The following is a 24,120-nucleotide window of genomic DNA, read 5'->3' as shown; positions in this document are numbered from 1 at the left end:
AGAACTGAAACAGATGTGTCTTCCAAAAGGCACTTTTCTTAGAAATAACATTCCCATTGGTAAAATCAAATTACATTTGTCTTTAAAAGACTAGCCATTTTCTTTTATGTTTTTGGTTTTTTTTTCTTTCTTAAAAGCCAGTTATTTTGTTACCACAATTCATCTTAAAACAGCCTATTTGTTTGATTACATCCAAATATTTTTAGCATTTACTATGGAATGACATGATAACTGTGATAACAGCCCTTGAAAAGAAAAAGAGAAAATCTGGGTTATGTGTGAGCACTGATGGACAGGAAGCTCAGCCATAGAGGAAAAATAGTTTTGTCCTACTTTCCGAGCATGATGAGCATTAGAGAGAGAATGACAGCCACTTCCAATTTTTAAGGGTCAATATTTTCACCAAGAACAACTTCTGAAAAAGACGTATTATCTTTGGCATGCAGCACTCATGTCCACGAAGATAGAACATGCTGTGTGACCTCTGACCATGTTACTCCTCCACAATGGCACCTCTTCTCCTCGTGCTAAAATAAAAACCATTGTTTAGATACCAATTAAAATAATTCAAGAGGGGGAAACATGGGATTCAAGGTCATGCACCATTGGCTCTGAAACTATTTCAGCTCATACTTTATGGCACAGACGTACATGAACCATTCACTTTTTCAACTCCATCTGTCCGTCTCTCTCTGTAGCCACCTATTTACAGACACACATACAGCGAATGTACATAGAATTCATATGGACATAATAAATGACAAGGGGAAATGAAATACTGGAGGCTGTGCTGAGGGCATTTATTTATTTACTGATGCAAGCTTACAGTTTTCATCAAGAAAATAGTTTAAATGTGTGCGTCTACACTCACAAGGTCATTGTTAATTAATAATTAATGCCACAGTGACAGGCGAGGATCTCACAGTTTTTCAGTAACACAACTTCCATGTACTTTAATGAAAATACCTTGCACTGTTTTTGTAAACTCAGCTGAGGACTCAGTGCACTTGTCGCTTAAGAAAAATCCTGACGTGAATAAAAACATAGAAAATTATGTTAGCAAAGAACAGAAGGTGGAAGCATTGCGTGTTTGGAAATAGTTCTAGCCACTAAGAAAGTCTCTGCATGCTCATGATTGAAAAGCCATGACTCAAAACCCCGCTTGGGAAGTCACCAGGTTTTCCGTTCCCCACTTTCCTGTGCACTGCTAACACCTTGAATCAAACTAAGATGAACTACCTTGGAGATGCCAAGAAACAAAGCAAGAAGTCCACCACAGATCTCTTTAAAATAACCTGTGACCATTTAGTGCTGATCATAAGGACTGTGCATCCGTGGTGCCCTGAGGACTTTGATAAACAACAATTCTGCTTTTCCTTGTGTTTAGGGAAATCATTGCATGTGTGGTGTTGCTGGTGGTAATGGGGTGTAAGTCAGGCACTTATCCAAATGACCGCCACCTTGGAAGTTATTGCCAGCCTTAGCTAGGAATGTCATCGCTTTGTTGGGTAAATCAAATTCCCTCTCATGCTCTTACAAAGCCAAAAAGGTACCATGCATTTTTGTGAGGATATGAAGAATGAGAAATACTTGATTTTTTAAAAACTGGGTTAAAGCTTGCAATAGGTGCATGAGCTGTAACAGAGGATGCCAACTCATCTCTGACAAAATATATGCATTTTGACCTCCCTTGGAGCAAAACTGTAGGAAAGGAACAGAAAGTGGAATCGGTGATGGCATTAAGAAGGGAAGAGGAAGTAACAGTATTTAAGATCCCAGTAGGTGCATATGATACAAGGATTTTTTCCTTCTCAGGGATGCTGGTAGTGCTTGGTAAGGAACGGGCACAGAGGAGTTCGTATGGTCTTTGAACAGAGCTAAGACAGCTGACCACGTTCACGGCAGTTCTCAGCGTCTGCCACTTCTGCAGAGGGCTGGGAGCGGCAGAAAGGTGCTCTGAGCTACAGCAACCTGCGGCCGGCAGGTGAGCGGCTGCTCTCTGTACCTGCTGCGCCCAACCTCCCCTCGCTCCCCCGCACAAATACCGGCACCCGCCGAGCTCTCCGCGTTCACTCCCACCCGAGGAGCGGCCAACTCCTCGCGGCGCTCCCGGTGACACGCGTGGCCAGGAGGAAGGGGAGGGTCGGGGGCGTCCGTCCAGCCTCGACCCTGGGACCGTGACGAGCTGGGTTAGGGGGTCCGGGCGCAGCACCCGGCAGAGCCGAGCCCGGGGCCGCTCCGTGGGCACTCGCCGGTAAAAGGTGGGAGTTCGGGGAGCCCATTCCCCACGGGGTCTGTGGTCCCAAACGCACCGCGACCTGCGCTTCGTTGGATCGCACAGCAGCTCTGTCCCCGCCTGGCTGCATACCCCGCTCCCACCCCGTCCCTGGGGGTACCCCGGCTCTACAGGCGCACACGAGGTGTGCTGCATCCTCTCTGTTCCCTCTACCCTTCATTCATGTGTGTACCGCGATTAAATATTTGATCAAAGGTTGAACGCTAACGCAAGTCGGTTGTATTTTTAATGTTCGACCCTTAAAATAGAGCGGTTTGTAAACGGAGAGTGTCCAAAGATTTCCAGCCCTGCCCCCCCTCAACCCCCCCCGGGACCGCGGCTGTGCCCCCCCCCCCAAATAATAATAACGCTGCAGATTGTAGAAGGATTTGAGGCTGCAGCCAGAGAGAAAGGGATTAGGGCGAGAGCGCTGGAAGTTAAATTGTGCTGCATATAAAAAATGGGCGGATTGGTCTCTAGATGAGAGCTTGGTACCACCTTCCTTTCTAAAATAAAATCTCTCTGGCATGAAGTCACAGCCTATTTCACATCCGGTTTACCCTGGGACGTATTACTACTGTCTTGGTAAAGAGAAAGCTTTTGTTGTATAGCGGAGGTCGGAATATCGGAATAAGAAATTCGGGTTTGTCAACCCGGACGAACGGATCGGCGGCAGCGGGCGATGGCCGAGGCGGAGTGAGCGGTGGGGCCGGAGCCGCGCAGCCTCCGCGCCGCGGGCGGGAGCGCAGCGGCGGCACAGCCGGGCAGCAGCGCCGCGGACCCGCGCCCGAGGGGCTCCGGTAAGGGCGGCTGCTGGCACGCACCGAGCGCACACACACACACACACACACACACACATACACACACAGCACCGCACACGCACACCGCGCACACCCGCACCGCTCCGGGTGCTGCCGGCTGCGGGCACCGCGTCCCGGCGCGCAGGCGGCTGCTCAGCTCAGCTCAGCTCAGCTCTGCTCTCCCCGCAGGTACCGCCGTCTCGGGGTGGGATTTTTCTACCCCCTTTCCAGCTCGAAAATCCGCAGCGATCGAGGGGCGTTTTCAACATTTCTTTTCGTTTTATTTACCTTTTTAGCGTGCTTCGGGTTTCCACTTGGAAAAGGTGGATTGGGTTTATGGATGGGGGTTTGTTATTTATTTATTTTGCTCCCAGGGAGGCGGTGGGAGGGGTGGCTCGCTCAGGGCGAGGGGGAAATACAAAGTTGAAATGCCGGGAGGAAAACAAGTCCAGATTTGCGCCTCGGAGCCGTGCAAATCTCTCAATGGGGGTCAAAATGCATCAAAATGCCTCTTTCTTCCTTTCTCTCTTTCTTTTCTTTCTTTCTTTCTTTTTTTTTTTTCCTTCTCCTTTTATTATTATTTTTTCTTTTTTATTTTTATTATTGTTATTATTTTCCAGTGGGCGCTGCTGGAATGCTCACAGCCGCGTGGCTCCTTCTCCCATTTTGAATGGGGAAAGCAGAGCTGGTGCCCAGCAGCGTGAGCCGGGGGAGGCCAGGGGCAGGGGATGCTGCTGTCCTGTGCTCCCTCAAAGTCTTCACGGTTTGGTTTTTCCAGCTGCCTGAAACTTTCCTCCTCTAGGATTTATAGCGCCTTTCTGGATTTGTTGTAGGAGGGAACGGTGTGAAGGGCTTTGGGGGGAGAGAGCGTGGAGCTCAACAGATCAAGATAGTCCCAAATAATTCACTCTCCCTTCCTCAGCCTGAGAAGCCTTTTGCAAAGGCAGAAGTTGGCGGGACTGGGAGAAGGTGATTTTGGAAGCCAAAGATGTTGCTTCTCTATCTGTGAGGGGGCTGATCCCAGAGCAAGTTCAGATGCAATCTAGTCCCTGAAAATCTTCCTCCCTGCCTTCTGTCCAGCTTCTTCCCACCCAGTCAGATTAGCTCAGCCCCACTAAATGCTTATCTGCCGATCATTTGTCTATAAACGCATTAATTATATCTCGCTGCTTACATGCGGCTTTGTAATGATATTTTATTGATTTAAATTGTCCCCGAGGGTGTGCAGTGAATTGGGGTAGCTTTATTTAAAGATACAAGAGCATTTCTATGCACAGTGCTTTGTTTTCTCAGGCAGCTTAAAAACTCAACGATTGGGGGAAAAGATGGGCTCCAGATTTTGTTTATTTAATGTAATAGATGGTAAAAATAAACTGGATTCCAGTGCTCTAGATATGCAAGGGGACCTGCAGCATCTCCTGGGCAGTCATTGGAATCTAGAACACCGATTCCACAAACGTCAGCCAACTTTGTGTTTTATGGTTCACTGGAAAGCAAAAGAAACAATCTGGTTGTGTTACTTTTTACTCAAAGGTAAACTGAGAGTAACTCACTTTGGAGAGAGGACAGGAAACGTTTGGAGGTGAGGAAAAGGCTCCAATGCAAAACCACTTCCCAGCAGCAATCAGAGCCTGCTAAAGACTTAGGAGATGGTGTGTAGGGTGTCAAAACATGGTTTCATTGTGATTTGTGCCCTTTAGCCTGACAAAAATATTACTGTGCATATGTAGCAAGAGATCACAGAGTCTGGTGATTATATTCCTTCTGTGACACAAATGTATTGTGGAAGAGGAGTTACATACAGCCAGAGAAGAAAGTTGCTGCTGCCACACCAAAGCAAAGCAGGGGCTGTGGGGGAAGCACCGCTCTCCTCAGGTGCACAGATATGCACTGACACCTTCCAGGAGCTTTGGGAGAGCTCAGGCTGGCTCAAGTCAAACAAGAGAATTACACTTGCCTACCTGGAAATGTTAGGGAGGTGCATTGTCAGGAAGGAATGGAGTAAGGACTGTCACAGAGTTTGGGGGCAGCAGCTTTGACTCATAATTACTTCTGTGGAAGTTCAAGAATAATGCAAACAAGAACACAACCTCAGTGCAACATACGTTACTCTAAAAGCTTCTGTGTACAAAGCAGAAGGAAAACAAAATGGCCAAGGCCCCCCTTAGGCTGAGTGACACAAGTGATGGCATTGTGAGGTCACTGTCTGACATCAAATTATTCTGCAAAAGTCTCCTAGATGGGATGGTTTCTTCCCATAGCTCCTGCTTTAAGATAGAGGACACTGACGATTATTTTCCTTTCAGTTTCAGAGCCCACCATGAAGAGACTCCTCGTTCTTTGCGACTGCCTCTGGGCCTGGAGCCTTCTGCTGAATGCACTGACTGAAAGAAGGTGAGGAGACGTTTTGGAATGCACTGACATGTTTTGAGAACCTTGAATTTAATGTGGCAGTGTAATATTGCATGGGCTGCACTACTGCTCAGTGTATTGGGGAAAGTTAATCCCTGTTCAAATCCCAGATAAATCTAACTAAGAGAAGATTGAAAGAAAACTGTAATTTTTTCTCATAACAACTATTTTTTTTTTTTAGCACTATTGTGAATAAACCAAAGCAAAACCTACCTAAAACAAGCTAAAAGCAAAGTGAGTTTTAAACACCTATCCAGTCTATTATATTCTCACAAAATGACTGCTCGGAACTGAAACTTTCATAGAGGATAAAAACCTGTAATTAATGTGCGTTGTTTTGATTTTTTACTTTTAATTTAAGTGCTTGTTCATAACTTTTTCTCCTGTGGGTGCTGCTGGAACACTCCCAGCCCTGTGGCTCCTTCTCCCATGTTAACCCCAGGGCAATAGAAGTCATTTTTTGTTGGGTTAGGATTCTGTGCCCTTGTGACTCCAAAACAGACCTCCTTGGTGAAGAGGGATGGCTTGGGTAAGGAACAGGCACGCTCAAAACGGACAGCTGAACTATTTGAAAGACAATGTTGTACTGAAATTCAATGGAACGTATGTAGAAATTACAACCTAAAAACAGAACAATGGTTAGTGGTACAACACATCAGCCAACAGCTATTAGGTCAACTAAAAACTGTGAGGTAGTTTGGAGTATAATGAAGTCTATGAAATGCAAAAATCAGTAAAAGGAGTTAGGAACACTGGCAGATATAGTCCTGTATTTTGAAATATCTGTGTCTTGTCAGCAGTGCTGCCTCATGACCCGGCAGCAGCTTCAGTTTTGCTCTGTTGAAAGTGATTCCTAAAAGATTCATTTGAGTCTGGATGTCCACAGTGTCTTCTCACATATGAGCAGCTCTTAGATGAACTTATCTGTTGGTACCTTGATGAATTTCAATAGATTGAAGTGTGCAAAGGGGCGAAGGTTCATCTGCACAACTGTTTTCTCTTAAAAAAGAAGAAATAAAAGGTTTAACATATACATTTAACATATAGAATAAGTGTGATGTTTTAGAAGAAATGCTTTTGTTTTGATAATATATTGAGAAACGTGAGGTTTCCAAGTGTTCATGAAGTCCTACACCCGGCCTGCCTAGGTAATTTTGTGGAAATGTGTTGAGTTTTATCAGTGTGTGTACAACTATATGTGTATGTTTATGTGTGCTCTATCTATAACTTAGGCAAGTGCATTCGTAGTGTGAGAATTAAAATGCATTGGACTAGTGTTTAAAAATTATATGGTGTGTCAGTATTATAATGACCTGTAGATGGAGTTAGTGCACAGTGTTTTATTATACTGTGGCTTAATATGAAACCACAGTCACATACAGTCACTTCTTCCACAAACGTACACATTCTACATGAATTGCATCTGTTTTTAGAGCCATTTTGTCACAGTAACTTCCCTTGCCTTTTCTTCTGGAGTGCTGTTAATTCCTTCAGGAAAAAACCCAAACAGTAGTCAGACAAAACATTGGTGATGCAGAAGCACACAGTCCTCCCCATATCATTCTTCATGAAAAACAAAACACAGAATCCAGAACAGCACTGGGGCTGCTTTAACATGGGAGTTTTGACTGAAACATCACAGTCCCTGTGGAGCTGTGGTGTGCTTTATACAAACACAAATGTTCAGATTCTTCCTCTTGTGACGATGTGTCAATTAAAACCTGCCCTAATGGCTCTTTACCTCTGAAAAAAATGGTGGAAAGAACAGGTGAGGGTTCTGACAGATGCAACAGCCAGGGTGGAAGCGCTGTGTTGTATTGCATCCACAGACTGAGCTGCCATGATAGTCCATCTTTCTGATGATGCTTCTGCAAACATACTCAGTTATCTACCCCTAGAATTTCTTAAGTTTTCTTATATCCTCTTGCCACCTCAGTTCCAATGACCTTCTGCTATCCTTGAGAGATGTATGTGCAGCAGCTTGTTTAATGACAGTGAGTGTTAATAGAGAATGTAATCCGGTGAACAGTCCTGTATTGCAATACTACATAAGACATACAAGAAAAAATGCTTTGGAAGGTAACTGTTCAAAGGAGACAGCAGGAAAACTTGATATTTAGTGATGTGTAGGAAAAATAAAAGCACATTAGCATCTTAAAATGCAACTGTGGGTATGAAAAATAATTACAAATCAACCTAATCTGTATTAAGTGAAATTGTATGATGGGACTAGAAAAAATGCACAGTATTGCTAGCATTTTTGAAAGGCTGCTAGAGATTTTTTTCTTCTTCATTAGGAACAGTGATTTATATGCATTAAAGTGAAAACTGTTCTCTATAAGTAACATACCATTGAAGTAAAACAGTGATGTGAATGTCGGTTCTAAAACTTGTTCAAATATGCAGTGATACTTATTCAAATCTGAACTGCGAAACAGCTTGGAAGCATTTGCAAAGCATCTATACTCAGAGAACCTCTCCTCCTCCTTTCTGTGTTTGATACAAGTGGAATATCCATGTGAGATATCCAAGGATGTTTGAGTTACAGAAGGATGTGCTGCTTACAGATAATAATTTTACAGCTACTTTAAGACAAATAGATTGCTTTGCTTATCAGTAATATTCCTTACAAGATGGCCTTTGCTAGTTAAAGCAGAAGTGACTGTCACAGCACTGAGAGCCATGTAGCACCAGGGTTGTACAGATAGCAAGCTGCCCAAAGAGTCATGGCTGTGGCTAGACCTGAGCCTTATGGAAGTTTCTGGTACTGCACTGTTGATCCAGTTCAGCAGAACACGTGAGAAAGTGATGTTCTGCAAAGCAGTGTTTTGTATTTCAGTCATGATGACTACACATGTTTACAATGGAAATCTTCCCAGCAATGGGTGAAAAAATGGTACTGGGATTGGCTTTAAGACAACTGTAATCTATGATTAAGGGAATTATCTATGATTGGAAAAGTTTCAGATTTAAGAAAAAAGTCGATTCTGATGCCTTTTACAGCAGACAGAAACCACTAAGCCCAAGGACTTCGTTCTGATTTGTAATGATGGAAGTAAGGTTCTGGTAGCTGAGATCAAAGAGCTCAATTCTATCCTTGTTCAGGCAGAATTTCAGGACCTTTGGCTGAGTAAGAGTTATACATTCGGGATCTGTAAGCAAAGCTTCAGAGATAGGACAGATTTCCATCTCAAGAAGTGGATCCGTTACACATTTGTAAGAGAAAATGGGAGAAATTTCTCTGAATGTAGCCACTAGAAGAAAGCAGGAAATAAAGCAGGATTATTTAAAGATTTATGATAGAATACACTCATAAGATTTACTTATTTACTCATAAAGACATCTTTGTGGGATTCTTTGATTTTGTTTTTCTAACACTTATTTTCAGTTCTTAAATATCGGTGCTCTCAATTGCTGTGTCTTTCTTAGCATGCAGTTCCTTCATTATCTGCTGTAACACAAAGGAGCCTTTTACTGAAGAACACATTGGAATATTTCAAAGATTACTAAACAATGAGATAAGCATTGAGGAATTGAAGTTATGTTTGCTCACCTCACTCTTCATGGAAAGACATTAGTTTTCTCAGATTATCCTAAAAATGTACAATTTAAAAGTAAAATGTTTAAGTGAAAGAACCCTATATTGTAATTTTATGAAGAAGATTTTATGACCATAAATCAGTATAATCAAGATTAGACACGCTTTGGAATTATTGCTTTGTAAGATTCCTAGCTGATAGCTGTATTTCAGTTTTAATTTTTCTGTATTTCAGCTATGGACAAACCTCGTCGCAAGATGAACTTAAAGACAACACCACAGTATTTACCAGGATCTTGGATCGCCTGCTGGATGGCTATGACAACCGCCTGAGACCAGGATTGGGAGGTGTGTTAAAATTTTACAAGCATTAGAGAAAAAAACAGTTAAAACAATGTCATTTTTCCAAGACAAACTTGTTTACCTTCAATATATTTATATATATATATATATGTTGATATGTAATATCTGTGGTTTTTTGCTCAAAGTAAGAAAATAGTTGACAATTCCAGATCTCTGAAACCTATTAAAATTTCCAATGTAGGAAGAATAAAAGATGTGACCTGACAAATGGCAAAAGTTTATGAATCAGACCTAAACAGCACATTCAAACATGCAAAAATCCCACTGAGTAAGAGTAAGAGGATCTGGTTTTAAAAAAGAAAACATCAATCAACCTTAGTCATATAAATGTCTCAGAGAAGTTTATAACATTTTTTTTCTCCATTGGGTATGTCAGAATTTGTTTCTGTAACATTTTGTCTTTGCAAGTTGGTAAAAATGTTTTTCTTCTGCTCTCAGGGCTGAATCCATAAGAAGGTATAAAACCACATAGCAATTACATCTTTATAAAAATGTTCTTACAAAGCCTATTCCTTATCAGTATCCCTACGTTGACTCTCTGATTTGTTCGTCAGAGAAAGGAGCCCAAAACTGGGTCTCAAAAGGTTGTTGTTCATAAAGGTAGAGATACTAAATGTGCCACTGTTCCCCGCCAGCAAAACAAAGCAACGCATCCACCCCACAAAGTTTACTTAACCCAATTCATATACCAGTTCTCAGCAGAACCTGAGCCCTGTAAGAAAAACAGGGCACATTGCATTAAGTCATCTGCTGCTTATGAAAGGACAGATAATTAAAACTAATCTTATTCTGTGACTCAAGGCTACCATCTTGCAATAGTTTCTGCATTGTGAGCCAGCTTCTTCCATGGTTTGACTTCACTGACTTACAAGAATGTCTAGAGATAAAATTCTTTTTATAAAGGGTCCATTAAGAAAAAACATTTCAAAAAGGGTTGGTTTGTAAATTTCTGTGTGCAGTTTCAGATAATATAAAACAAAATAAGAATCATTTCTCTACCAGTACTTTTGCTTATTTGCTTGTAAACCTTTGGATTAGTAGAGAAACAAATGCTCCTTAATCTTTCATTAATGCAACTGTAGAATTCAGTAAGCTACTATATCACAGTAAATAAACACAGCACAGAAGGCAATAAATAAACGGAACTCTGCAAACTGTGTAAAGTCTGGTACAAGAAAAATCTGAGCACATGATGATTTCTTGTGAGTTTTGTAGCTATTAGGATTTAATTTACAGTTACTAGAAGAGTAAGCAAAAGGAGACCCACAGAAAGGAATTACTCTCCTTCTCTGAATTGCAGTCCAGAGATTGGTCACAAGGTCAGTGTAGAAACAGGCCAAGGACCTGTGAGACTACAATTTGCCTTTTACTTAATACAGTGTACGTTTCTGATGTCAGTACCTCAGAATAAATTGAATTTCCCTCTTCTATTCCTTAGTGTAGAACACTGGAACTAAGTGTATCAAGACATTTTGAGAATCCCAAATCCAAGTAAATTCTGTGCAGTAGCACATGTTTAAAATGCTCGATTCAAAAGACATCATTTTATTCCACAAAATAGAGACGTGCATATAGGCCAATAGTTTTAATTATAATGTCAACTGATAATAAAGGGTTTACTCGGGAATTCTGAAGTTCAGCTTTTCAAAACGCTGAGCTAAGAAACTCGAGATGGTGTGATTTTGATGTATTTCATTTAGGTCATTTGGTGGAATGTATTCTGACATTTTCCAGACATAGAAATATCCATCAAAAAGTGCAAATGAATGTATCAGTATAACATGGTTTTTGGAGGTGTATGTTCAACAGACTTTCATTACAGTTTGATCCACTGCTGGAAGTTCATAATGTTTTCTCTCTTCTAAGAGAGTGTCTTCTAAGAAAAGGTGAAGTAAAGCAATGCATGGTACGGTTACTTTCTCTTACAGAAAGGGCCAGATTGAAGAAAGCTCTCTGCTTATCCTGCTTATCCCTCTAACACCTCTCCTTATGCACTACACGTATACAAATGGCAAATATATGGAAAACCAAATTACGTACATGAACAGAAACAAAATAGAGAATGAATTTCTGATGAATTTTGCACCTATTTCAGCATGTGTGGAGTCAGTGCATGATTAATTTTAAAGCCTCCCTTCTTTAACACCTACTTTTGAGGTATCACTTCAAAATGAATAAGAAGAAATGCTTATGCTCTTCAGAGAATAAGGCATTTAATACTGCTATTTGTAAGAATGCCTAGCAAGACCGTACCTGAAATAAAGTGAGTAGCTCTGAGCATTCTGCCCTTAAACAAAGAACAAATTACTTCTCCTTAGAAAGAATGTAAAAAAAATATGGATTAGGTGACCCATCAGGAAAAGATGCCGAATAAATGAATAAGTCTTTATTTTAAAGAACGGCATTGTGGCTAAAATTAATCTCATTTTTCTTTAAAGGTAAAACACAGCACTCTGTTATGCATTGACAAATTTCCACCTGTTATCAATAATTATTGATATAAACTGTGTTATTTAGATGTTCACTGCCTCTGTATGTGGGCACAGTCATTTAGTCATACATCACCAGGAAACAGCATCTTCAGCATCCGTCCATAAACATGGACAGATAACTACATTTACAGTTATTTCTGCTTGGAAAACAGAACATCCAAAATGAATCTAAAAATGTTCTGAATCACACTAGAGAACCCCTATTAACTCTACAAAAGAATATTCATTTACAAAAAGGAAGATGGAGGGGTTGTACAGAGTAATGTATTGAAACTGAAGGGGTGGGAATCATGTTAGACATTAAGATTAAAAATAAACAGTGATGTCACTTAGGTAAAAGCTTAATTTTCTGTGTGAACTGTATGGATCCAAGCACTAGGGGTGAAAAGATGTTGCTCCCTTTTCAAATGCCCAGTGCTGAAGAAAATAATTAGACTGTAATTTGAAAGAGTCCTATAAGCAGGAAAACTGAAGTCAGTGTTTGGTGACCTCTCATAGTAAAATTCTATATCTATGGTGGGAGTTTAGAAGAATGGAAAAGCAATAAGAAATGATAAAAAGTTTTGCAAATAAATGAGTATTACATTGACTTCTGTTCTGGGATGTCTTTGTGTGGGGAATAGATATGAGTCCTGGCTAACTATGATGGCAGGCTTGGAGGGCCACAGGGCAGAGAGAGCTTGCACAGGGCAAGTTGTTTGAACCTTGTGCTTGAAATTCAATAACATGATACCAGGTGTAGCTACAGATTTTTATTTTTTTTTTAAACTATCATCTTAGTAGTGTACACATCTCCTCTATGAAACTAAACAATATCAGATGGTCTGTGACCTCCTAACTTAGAATTAACTGCAAATGCCTTTTATCCTTTTGAGCAGGATTTTGTAGTGTGAAGACTGGTTAATATAGAACTAAGAAGAATAAGAGCAGGTTTGATCAGGCAGGTCAGAGAAAATCTCCATAAATTGAATTTGCTTTTACTGTTGGGTTGAGTGGCCATTAGAGCATCCCAAATAGATTACAAACACTACTTTAGTATTGAACAGAATTATAGTTTTGTAATGTTATCAGCAAGGGATATTTGTTATCTGTCTTTTGTGATGGATATCAAAACTGAGTGTGACTGTCCCTAAGTGGAACTCTGGTCCATCTCAGGCAATTCATTACTTTCACAAAGGGCTTACATTTAAAATGACGGAGAATAAACTTGACAGTATTATGTTAAATAGGTATTAAAATTCAGCTTTATGAGAACACTGTCTATAAATATATGATAAACTGACCTTTTGGTGATTGTGGTCCCAATGGAAATTGTTTAATTTGAACTCCATCTAAACCAACTTATAATTTTGAGAAAATATGTTTCTAGTCTCTACATGCAATAAAAATTTAGTTAAACCAGTTTGTTTCTATTCTAAATGAAAAGAGAGACCTATATTGGAGCTTACTCATAATCCCATAATGAAGAAGCATCAGATACTGCACTTCATTCTCTAAGAACTAAAAGGGCTTATTTTGGTCTTCTTCCAACTCTGTCAGTACCACACTGATGTAAGGACAACTGTAAAAGGACAGAGAAGACCTTAGGAAAATAGCTTTGATGCAACAGTAGGGAGGCAGCTTTGAGCTGTTAATTGCTGTGGGGAGAGCAAGCATGAGACAGCATAGCTCTCAGTCATCCCTTCGTAGCAGCGTGAACTACGGCTGAGCAATCTCAGGACAGCTCATTGCTCTCCATTTTGGTATCTACTTTTGCAAAAGCAACCAGTGCAATTACTCCACGTGTAGTTTGTCGTCAGTAGGAGCAGTTCACGCTATACAGGCATCTAATTCCCCTTCTTTCAAAACCACAGGAAGACTCTTCTCCATTTCCATAATTAAAGCACACACTTTAACAAGACAGGCGGGGGGAGCAGGTGCAGTATCAAAAATAAGGAAATTAATTTAAAATACCAAAATGAGTAATTCTGATAAGTCTTGTGTTCATATACCAGCAGGTATATACATAGTTTTCTATGATAAATGGGCTTATTTCATGCTGTTAAAATCAATCTATATTCTTTATTTTGTTCTCAACTTGTAATCCAATCACCATTCAAGAAATAATAAGCTCCCTGGGAATTTAAATCAAAACACTTATTGCTTTTACGTATTAATTTCAAGAGTTTATCCTAGCATCATTACCAAAACACGGTGGCTGGAAGCAGTGACAGTAGTGTACACTGACACTTTTGTAGGCATATCTCTATCAAAATAATTTCCCCCCGATACAAACCATTTTATTGTTTGATGTGTCATTCCGTGCCGTTAAACACAGCAGTCATTTTGCTGATCAATAACCAGATGGACCTTACAGCATACATTGTTAAACATAATGTAAAGCTATTTGGTCACTAATAATTTTTATTTCATTGTTATTTATTTATTTATTTTAAATGGAATTACATGATCTACAGATATCTTTGTATTATCTATTATTATCTATTCCTGGTTCATGAGAAAGATGTTATAGTTAAGAGACATGGCCAGTGTCTTCACAATTGATTGATGGATTTATCCTCAGCAGTAAGATCAGCTCCTGTCCCGAGCCTGTTTCTAATGGCTTAGAATTTTCTCTAGTTCTTAGGGACATTGTGAAGGTTTTGAATATAGATCAGGATTTGAAGTTCTTGAAAAAAATCTCAATGCATTCTGAGCATTTGAAGCACAGTTTAAGCCTTCTCGTGGTATTCAAGCTCTAAACAGAACGTGGTTAACCTTGCTTCTAAATATATATCCTAACTGTATGCATACAGTAAACACATCTTCTGTGCAGGAGTGAGTCACAACTTTTGAAGCTCTAAACACAGCACAGTTGAATCATCTATTTAGTTAAACAGTAAACAAAAATTTCAGAATTTCCACATAGATTTGGAGGGGCTCATCTCTGTGTTCATACACATTTCCACATTTTTCTCACTCTTGAAAATGTGGTACAAATCAAAGGAAAAACTAATCATCTGATCATGCGCCCAGTGGGGTTTTTTTGGATTTGTGGAGGGTGGTGATCAGATGGCCTACAGAAGTCTTAACTGGTACAATGACAACAGTCTTTTGTGATTTCAGAATCAAGTTTTTCTATTGTTAACTACAAGTTTTGTGTCACTTGAATTATCTTTGCTGCAATACAGAAATGAAAAGCAACACTATTTTTTCTATTTATTTTCTCAAAAACTTTCCATCTTAATTTGGAAGAATTTTGTTTCCCCAAAATTATTTCCTTAAGCTTTAACCTGTACTCTATGGCCATATGTCTCCTAAATTTCTGAGTTTATACTATTAAGAATGAATCCCTTGGGGCTGAAGAGCTTCCAGCACCTTCTGTTTCCTAATGACACATGTGGGAATGCCTCAGTAGAAAGGAGGTGGAGAAGTGGCAAGTCAGAATGAAGGATTTTAAAGGGTTGCTTGAGATTCACCTTTCAATATGCAGAAAGCTAATAGATTTCATGATGATACTAGATTCCCAGTCTCATGAAAAGGTGATAGGGCATCTGTAAGTTAAAAAGTATACTCAGCAGTGTCTTACTGGACCTTGTGAAAACTACATCTTCTTTTTCTGCTGGCTGTTTCATACCAGACCATAGCCTTCACCTCTTGATCTTTGTAAAAGTGATGAGCTGAAGGAGAGAACACTCTACTTCCAATCCAAGTACTTTCTGGATAACCATACGCTTCTTCCCGTAATAGAAGATTAAATTCTCACTGTGAACTTCTTTAAGTCCAGAGTCAATTAGATGTCAAAGGAATACTTAAATTTCTCTGAGTCAGTTGAAAAGCTTGTAAACAGTGATAAGGTCATGCCTTCATTTCACTGGACAGCCAAGGAGGAAATTGCACCTATCCAGTGATTTTGTCAGATTCAAAGAACCAAAAGAACCACTATTAAGCAACTCAGCTACAGTAATTACAAAGAATAAACTGGAAATTCAGTCTTTTCAATGAGTGCTACAGATTTCTTCTCCTACTACCTGATTTTTGAACTGATCTTCTAACAGAATACAAGAGTCATTCAGCATATTACAGGAACGATGGTAGATTCAGAAGCAAATTTACATTCAGATTACCGCTGTCTTACAATGAGAGGTATTTTTTTTTGGTATATATATTGTATTATTAAACCGATTTAATATATATATTGACAAGTTGTAGAGTTTTTGGAATGCAACTGACAACCCTATGTACACGGTAGAACACTGTCAGTAGAATTTTTGGGGTTATATATAAAAATGTGTATTGCTTGTTAACCATGATTCCATATTTCACTTCTCTTTGTGTCAGAACTTCAATTAATCTTGTTTATTCCCAGATGCAAAACAAAACAAAACAAAAAACAACCAAAAAGCCACCAACAACCAAAAAAGCACATCTGAAGTGTTTTCAAATCAGAGGATTCTATTAATTATTTTTAGTTAATTATTTTACAATATCTAAACAATAATATATGGATGTTATAGGTATATGTTTCTTTGTCTTATGACAATCCTGATCTACATTCAAACCCTTCACAACGTCCCTAAGAACTACAGAAAATGACAGTTTTTGCTTTGCTGCATGACCTTCACTTTCTGTACTTTTCTTTTAGCCTCTCAAAAGTTATTTTTAGTGTCAAAAATTTCTAAAGTTATTTATTTTATTTGAAAGTTATTTGAGAAATGCAAATCTCCTTCCACATTTCAAATTCCTACAAAACAAAAACAAAAAACAAAAAGCCAAAACAAACAAACAAAAAAAACCCAACCCACACTAGTTTGTTTAGTGCTTATAGTGAATATTCAGTCTGAGATCTGTGTAAGTTCTGAGAGCTGATGGGGTTAGCTCCACTCAACACTGTTAGGATGTATGCCTTCAGGTGGTGTTACTCCCTGCAACTATATTTAACTCAACAGAGTTATTTTGATACTTGCCATCCTGGGTGAATATTTTCTGATGTGTATCCTAGAAAATACCAGCATGCTGTAGTGACTGGTACACTGAGGGGATGGGGAGAGGAAGGAGAGAGATTAAGTTTGTGAATTTCTGAAATGAACTTTAAACAGTGGATCTCCAGAAGCCAAGTATTTGGTTCTGTATGGAAATCAGACAGAGTGGATGAGATTATGTTCATTTTGAAAAGTTTTAACTTGTTTCTGTTTCTCATAATCAGGAGTAATGAAGACATCTCATGCAAAAATAAAATAAAATAAAATAAGATAAAATAAAATAAAATAAAATAAAATAAATAAACAAAACGAAAACTCACCTTTACTTTTTTATACAGGAGAATGTATTTTATCTCTCTCTCTTTTTTTTTTTAATTGTTTCTGTGTCCCAGCACTAAATAAATAATTCATAAGCTTAGGGTTAATTATTAGAGACCTTCAATCAGCTTTCCCAGCAGCACTGGGTACCCAATGAGACTTTTAAGTACACTTTAAAATATTTGGCACTGCTTGAATGTCAGACAAAAACCTTTAATAGTCAAAGAGTGACAAGATTTCTACAGCAGCAGAATTGTGTCTGCTGTGTTTCAGCACAACAAATCGTGTCTCAGAAAGTCCCACGGAAACACCATAATAAAAAATACATATATATATTGTTGCTGACCATATTCACTGTGAAATTACACTGAGAAGCAATAAATTATCAGGACTGTATTGTAGACCAATTTTAGAATTGCTAATCAAAGCCAATAATTTTTCTATTTATTGTGAGAATTGGTAATGGTTAGATCTAATGAAGACTGTTGATAGACACTCACTGTCCTAATTTCCTGCTTCATCAGAGCGTGTAACTGAAGTGAAGACTGACATCTTCGTCACCAGCTTTGGGCCTGTTTCAGACCATGATATGGTAAGTGATGGCCTATATTTCTAGAGCGTTCATTTTCTCTTGTCTTTTTAATTTGAAGGATGGAGGATGTAAGCAAGAATGTATTTACTACTTTTAAAGCCGTTGTGTTTTTTTTAAGACCTTGATTCCGAAATGCTGTCAGTGTTTACGTGCAGTGATTCTTGTTAGCCGTGACTGCATTTAAGTGCCCTGAAATTAGCATCCTCAATGACTTTAATAATGTATTCTAACACACCTTATATTTGCTACCTAATAAGTTATGAAATGCATTAAGGTTTGGATCAGTACTCCTCTGAGAATGATTGCTCAGGTCCTTGCTGGCACGTCACTGATCCAATTTGCTGAGAAAGATGATAATCTTAAAACGCAATTAACACTTGTGCTTACAATGTGACATCCATACACTCTAACCTGTGTTTTTATATTAAAAGCTACTGATCAATTGGAAGTGAGTTTCCTCGAACTTGGCTGCTGAAAGAGAAGAGAAGATTAATGGGAGAATTAGTGTCACTTCTTTATGGCATGAATATGAAAATCAAATTGCCAGATAACTGCAGGGGATTCAGAAGTTCAGAAAACTGAATGAAGATGTTGTGATCCCTGGTCTTAAGAGATAAAAAAGTGTAAAAATATGGATAAAGTACTTTAAATTTTGCATGTAAATGAGACCTTCACAAGTAGGTTGCTATTGATAGGGAAAGCCTGGTTTGCAATTACTAGTATCTGTTGGATCCTGTGTAAAGATGAATGCAGAAAACATCCTCATTAATTTAAATGGAGGGGGAAAAAAAAAAGTAAAAAAAAAAAGAAAATTCAATCTTGTAACTGCCCGCGTTTAACTGGAGGAATTCACAAAAGAAAGAGATAATAAGAACATGCAGAAAAAATATCACAGGAAGTTCAGTTTATCTCTTCAGAATTGTCAGTCGTCTAATCAAAAACCAGAACCACAGAGCAAGTAACTCTTCTAAAATAGTTTATTTTCATAAATGAGCTTTATGCAAAGCCACCATTTTCCTGACTGCTTGGATGACACCATTTATAAACCTAAAGTCAAATCTATATTTCCAACTTAGACCATCATAAGTACATGAGAAAGAGATGCTGGGGCTATTTCCAGCTTCTGCTGGGAAATCGAAAGGCAATCCCGGTAAATAGACACACTGATGACTTGTCTGCTCAGTTCACGTTGATCTGTTGAGTCATATTTACTAGGAAACTCAAACAAAGAACAGCGAGTTAATAAACAGGCACTGATGCTTTCCTACATTCAGACATAAATGTAGAGTAGCCAGTGACTCTGCTGTGTTATTTGGGAACAGTCTGTCTGAACTTCAGTGTGTACTTAGAGTTGATAGTTTTAGATGATTTCATTATTGAGTACAAGGTAAGGCTAATTTGATGTTCCTGGAAAAAACTAATATTTGCATAGGATTTGGGTTTCAGGGATAAAATATTGAAGTAAAAAATAATCTACTTTCAAAATTAGGAATAAGTATAGTTGGAAAAGATAAACTGAGCTCACTGTAGCTGCATTATTATAGCATAAGCAATCACTGCCAAAAACACACAGGCAGGTGTTCACAGCTTTTGAAAAGCAAGAGACCACAGAAAAGGATTTAGTGTAATACTCCTACTCCCCTTGCATAAAAACTAATGTGTGTACAGCCTACTTATGCTAACTCTTCTGCTTAAGGAAATGTGTGAAAATAAGAGAAAAACATAGAGAGAAAGACCAAATGAAGAGCTTATCAGAATATAAATTTATGTTAACTGCATGCACATTTAATGCAAAGCCTTCTGTGCATATTACAAGTTGGTTGTCGACACTATCATTTGAGGGCTACCCCAAATTTGGTCCAGTGAGAAGATTGACAGTCACTGTTGACTGGATTATGGGAATTGGTCACAGGAAGGCCTCACAGGCATCTATATTGGCACGCCAACAGGACGATGCACTGCTGTCTGAGCCTAGACTGATGGCTTGAGGCTGGGAATGAGCTATTCCAGCTGACGCCATATGTTACAAAACTACAGCCACAGTGAGACACCAGCATACCTAGACCATCTGTTTGCAGGAATCCAATGAGGCAGTTATATACATAGTAGGCTGATATCTCAGGCAGTACATGGTGTTCCTACCCACTCTCAAGACACTCTTTTAAGAACAGCATAGACATAACCTGTGATTCTATAAAGAGAATGCCTTCGCTCCATCTTAAACCTGGGAATAAAGTTAAAGAGGAGAAAAATACCTTTAGAAATAAATACATATAATCTTGGAAGAACTTCACAGACTTTGAAGCATGATCTCTCAGATGGTGGATTGAACTAATGAGCAGATAACTACTCATTCTCATATGCATGTCATTTTGGTGAAATTTATATGTATGTATATATATAAAGTGCAAATAGGAATCTTCTTTCTTTACTTACAAGCTAAAGACAGAAGACTCTCCTCTGTGGAGAATTTGTACTGAATTTTATCTTGCTCACCCACTTGCACATAAAACAGTGCTATGGTACACAGTTTGTTCTGATGGCAGTCCGTGGTGGAAGAAAGCTATAATCACAGTAAGAGTATCTGATGACTTGATCTTAGAGATCAGCTGTCTGTCAGGATTCATTTGAGGAGAGTTATTGTACATGTTAAAGCGGGTTGAGAAAGCTAAGGAGGTAAGACAGCTCAGCCAAAGTGGTTTATGGCACTGAAGCCTGGGATAGAGAATGATGCAGTTTATGCCAGGCATGATCTGTCAGCTCCTTTTTAACTGAATTTTGTATTCTGCTGTCACGATTCCTTTACCAAACCTCCCAGACTCCAACATCCGAATCCTATGCTCATGTAAAGGGAAGACCCAGACTCCCTTCTCTAAACCTGCACCACCTCCCACTCACCTTTGCAGTTGCAAGAGAAAGTGAATGGCTTAAATGCACACTGAAGTGGTATCACCATCTGGGCATGTATTCTACTCTTCCCAAGTGTGTAAGAAGAATCCTTGGAGCTGAGGAAATACAGTATTTTAATGCCACCTACTTCACTGCCTATTGTATCTCCTCTATTTTCTACTCTTCCACACATGTGGGACAAGATTTTGCACAAGGTTCTACCTGAGGCTCTGATCCAGCAAAGTTCTGAAGGAAGATGTTTCTAAAAGTGCACAACTGCTGTCACTGGAGCTGAACAAATCCAGCCTCCAGCAGCACACTGAGCATGTGATTAAGAAAGTGAAAATGTTATTATCTTTTCAATTAAATATGCATCAACATGATTCACAGGTCTCAGATGCAAAGAAGAAGAACAACAACAAAGATCATCCCCTGGAACTACATTTTATTGTCTATAATAAACTTATTTAGGTGTTTTGATCCCTGAAATCAGGAAAATGCCACAAGACTATCACCATCAATACTTGCTGATAGTTTCTTATGTTGTACAGTGCTGCCATTTTTTTTTTTTTTCAATAAAAATCACAAGTCTGAGGGAGACTGCTAGAGAGAGATCTGAAATGTTCATTCCACAATGTTTCTCTTTACTAATATATTCCTTGGGGAAGCTCTTTTACTTGTAGCACTGTGTGCCAGAGACACTTGCCTTCAGGATTTGCCGTCAGTCATTGGCAGGAGATCTCAGCAAACGTTCCATTTCTCAGCCAAAAGATTATCATTCAGGGTAATTTGAACAGTGTTTGGATAGCTGCTTTTGACATTTATCATAAAGTAATAATAGTGATGGAAGGCAAAGAATAATCCCATTTAGCACTTCCGCTTAGGGATGGGGTGTTTCCCCATGTAAATACTATAGTACACTGCATCCACAAGACTGTTCCATATTTTCTCCCACCCCAGTGTGAAACTATTCTGTGTTTTATTTAGAAAGCACCAACATATGTTTTCTAGCTTCACCCTCTGCCTCTTAATTTCTAAAAATGTATATTTGTAGAATGTCATCTTCATTTTCATAGTGAATGTTGGTTATTTTGATTCGCCCTGCATACACTGAACTAATCTTTTCCCCACTGGCCCAAAGTATGACTTTTGGTCCAAAAGTTGTTTCCTATACCTTGTATCTGCAATTCTTTCTAACTTCTGATATGCTATTCCTCCTAACATTTATTCTGTTCAGTGCAGTTATGATATTGTAGCTGCTAAATAGCCAGCTTCAAATATGCTGTAAGTAATCTAGAGAATAAATGTTCCGATAATTACTAATTTAATTAACAGTCTTGCTTTAAGGGAACAGTAAGATTATAATTTTCAAATTCCTGTGTTGTAACACATGGCAGCATTACCTTTTTATTATTTTTTTTCCTGAATTGGTGTAGGAATACACTATAGATGTCTTTTTCCGCCAAAGCTGGAAAGATGAGAGGCTTAAATTCAAAGGACCTATGACTGTTCTCCGGTTAAACAATTTAATGGCCAGCAAAATCTGGACTCCAGATACTTTTTTCCACAATGGGAAGAAGTCAGTTGCTCATAATATGACGATGCCAAATAAATTATTACGAATTACAGAGGATGGGACACTGCTGTACACAATGAGGTGAGCCCTCAAATATTTCATCTTTTCATTTAGTCTGACAGCTTAAGTTGGTAAAGCAAGTTATTTTCCAAGTGGGAAACAGGTTCTTTTTTGAGGGTTGATTCTTGTTTAATCATCTTTTTTCACAATAGGTCATACAATGATGGACAAAAAGATATTTGCAAATGTTTTCCTTCCGCTGTGCTACCTTTAAAGATGCTGCAGATTTGTTGACAACTGCTTATGAGAAGATGCCTAGAGAGTTAGGAAACAATCAATTTGCAGAGGACCTTAATTTTGAGTTGCTTTCAAGGATTCTATCAGCAAAACAGAATTACAGAATAGTTTAGGCTGGAAGGTACCTTAAAGATGACCTACTTCCACATCTCCAGTCATGCTCTGGGACACCTTCCTCAAGACCAGGTTGCCCAAAGCCCCATCCCAACGTCACCTTGAACACTTCCAGGGAAAGCTGAATGAAGACTGAAAGTTCAATGTAATCTAGCCTCCTACTTCACATAAAAGGGTCTTTCTGCATCCTATAGAAGTTTCATTCTAAGATTAGCAAAGAATTAATTGCACATTCTAATTTCTTGTGCTTACTGGAAATACAGGACACGAGAATTTAAAGAAGAACACTTATTATTCCATTTGTAGAAAGAAAAACATTTCACTAACGGATTTGAATTGATTAGGTGTTTATTTATTTTTGTTCTGGGATCATTCTTATTGTTAACATATTATTCTTTTTATGACTGTAGTAACTTGAATTAATCATTTGTAAGCAGAGGTCGTTATTTCAAAATAATGATGATGCATAGTGGTGGAAACATTCTGAATTGAAAAGAGCCATGGACTGAGCAATGAAAAAAATGGCACGTTGTCTCTATATAGCTATATTTATGTGACTCTTTTGTCTGAAAGTCAAGATGGATAAAGCAGTCACTTTCATTGCTGTGTTTACAAAGGTCCATCTGCATCCCGAGATAGGCCATTCAGGTCCTGTTTTAACTGCTTATTAATCACATAACAGATGCTAGACGATTTTATGTGTCTAAATAGTAGTCTATTTACTATTTCTATGAAAGTAGAATAAATGTGTCTTTTTGCTCACTGATCCTTTATAGATTGACTGTGAGAGCAGAATGTCCAATGCATTTAGAAGACTTTCCTATGGATGTGCATGCTTGCCCCTTGAAATTTGGAAGCTGTAAGTGTATTTTTAAGTTGAGATTTCTCCATTTTTAAGGCCACTTTATAGATGTGTTGTGCAACTGCGTAAACATCAAGGCTTTAATTTTGGGTACTTTTAATGGTAGTCTCATTCTTATGTATGTTTATATTTCAAACAAATAATCCATGTAATGAATAAGACAGAGAGGTGTCTTAAACATGATCCAGTGTCATGCCTGGAGATTCACAAAGGAGGAAAATGGTATCACCCTTAACTTCTAGAAAAGTAGTTTGTCATGCACAAGATGTTGTTATTGTTAGGGTTACTTTGTTGTTGTTACTTGTTTATTTACATATTTAAGTCGCAAAGTCAGTTTTAAAGATAAGTAATACAGACCATGGATAATTCAGTTGATTTAGGTAAAAATAATTTTCCTACCATGATTTTGCATGTTTAGAAGAAAATTACATCTAAGATTACAGTACCATTCACACTTCAATCACACAACATTTCTGGAAGTGGAAAACATCACAGAACTCCAAAGAGAGAATGTAACTTGCAACAGTTTTAACCTTACATTAGAGAACGCACTGAACAAAACACAATGTAATTGAAATCAGAGTAATAGCTGACCCCCCTCCAGGTAACGAGAGAATTTCTCCCCAAATCT

General features: G+C 38.7%; 1 protein-coding gene across 2 annotated transcripts in view; it reads left to right on the top strand.

Annotated features, from left to right (window-relative positions):
* The first annotated feature begins 2,835 nt into the window (after positions 1-2,835).
* GABRA1 (gamma-aminobutyric acid type A receptor subunit alpha1) overlaps positions 2,836-24,120 on the top strand; it is a 37,172-nt gene continuing 15,887 nt past the window's right edge. Inside the window, exons 1-6 of one of the 2 annotated variants that reach the window (XM_015876366.1) lie at positions 2,836-3,075; positions 5,382-5,469; positions 9,261-9,373; positions 17,684-17,751; positions 22,077-22,297; positions 23,404-23,486. In XM_015876366.1, the coding sequence (XP_015731852.1) occupies positions 5,396-5,469; positions 9,261-9,373; positions 17,684-17,751; positions 22,077-22,297; positions 23,404-23,486 (559 nt within the window). In that variant the 5' untranslated portion in view covers positions 2,836-3,075; positions 5,382-5,395. Of the gene's footprint in view, positions 3,076-3,141; positions 3,265-5,381; positions 5,470-9,260; positions 9,374-17,683; positions 17,752-22,076; positions 22,298-23,403; positions 23,487-24,120 lie in introns of those variants that run through there. The other variant, XM_015876367.2, reaches the window with a different exon arrangement.

This window comes from Coturnix japonica, chromosome 13, assembly GCF_001577835.2.
Source record: "Coturnix japonica isolate 7356 chromosome 13, Coturnix japonica 2.1, whole genome shotgun sequence".
Taxonomy (NCBI): Eukaryota; Metazoa; Chordata; class Aves; order Galliformes; family Phasianidae; genus Coturnix; species Coturnix japonica.
Note: the sequence above shows the minus strand (reverse complement) of the source record. Positions and strands in the feature narration are given on the sequence as shown.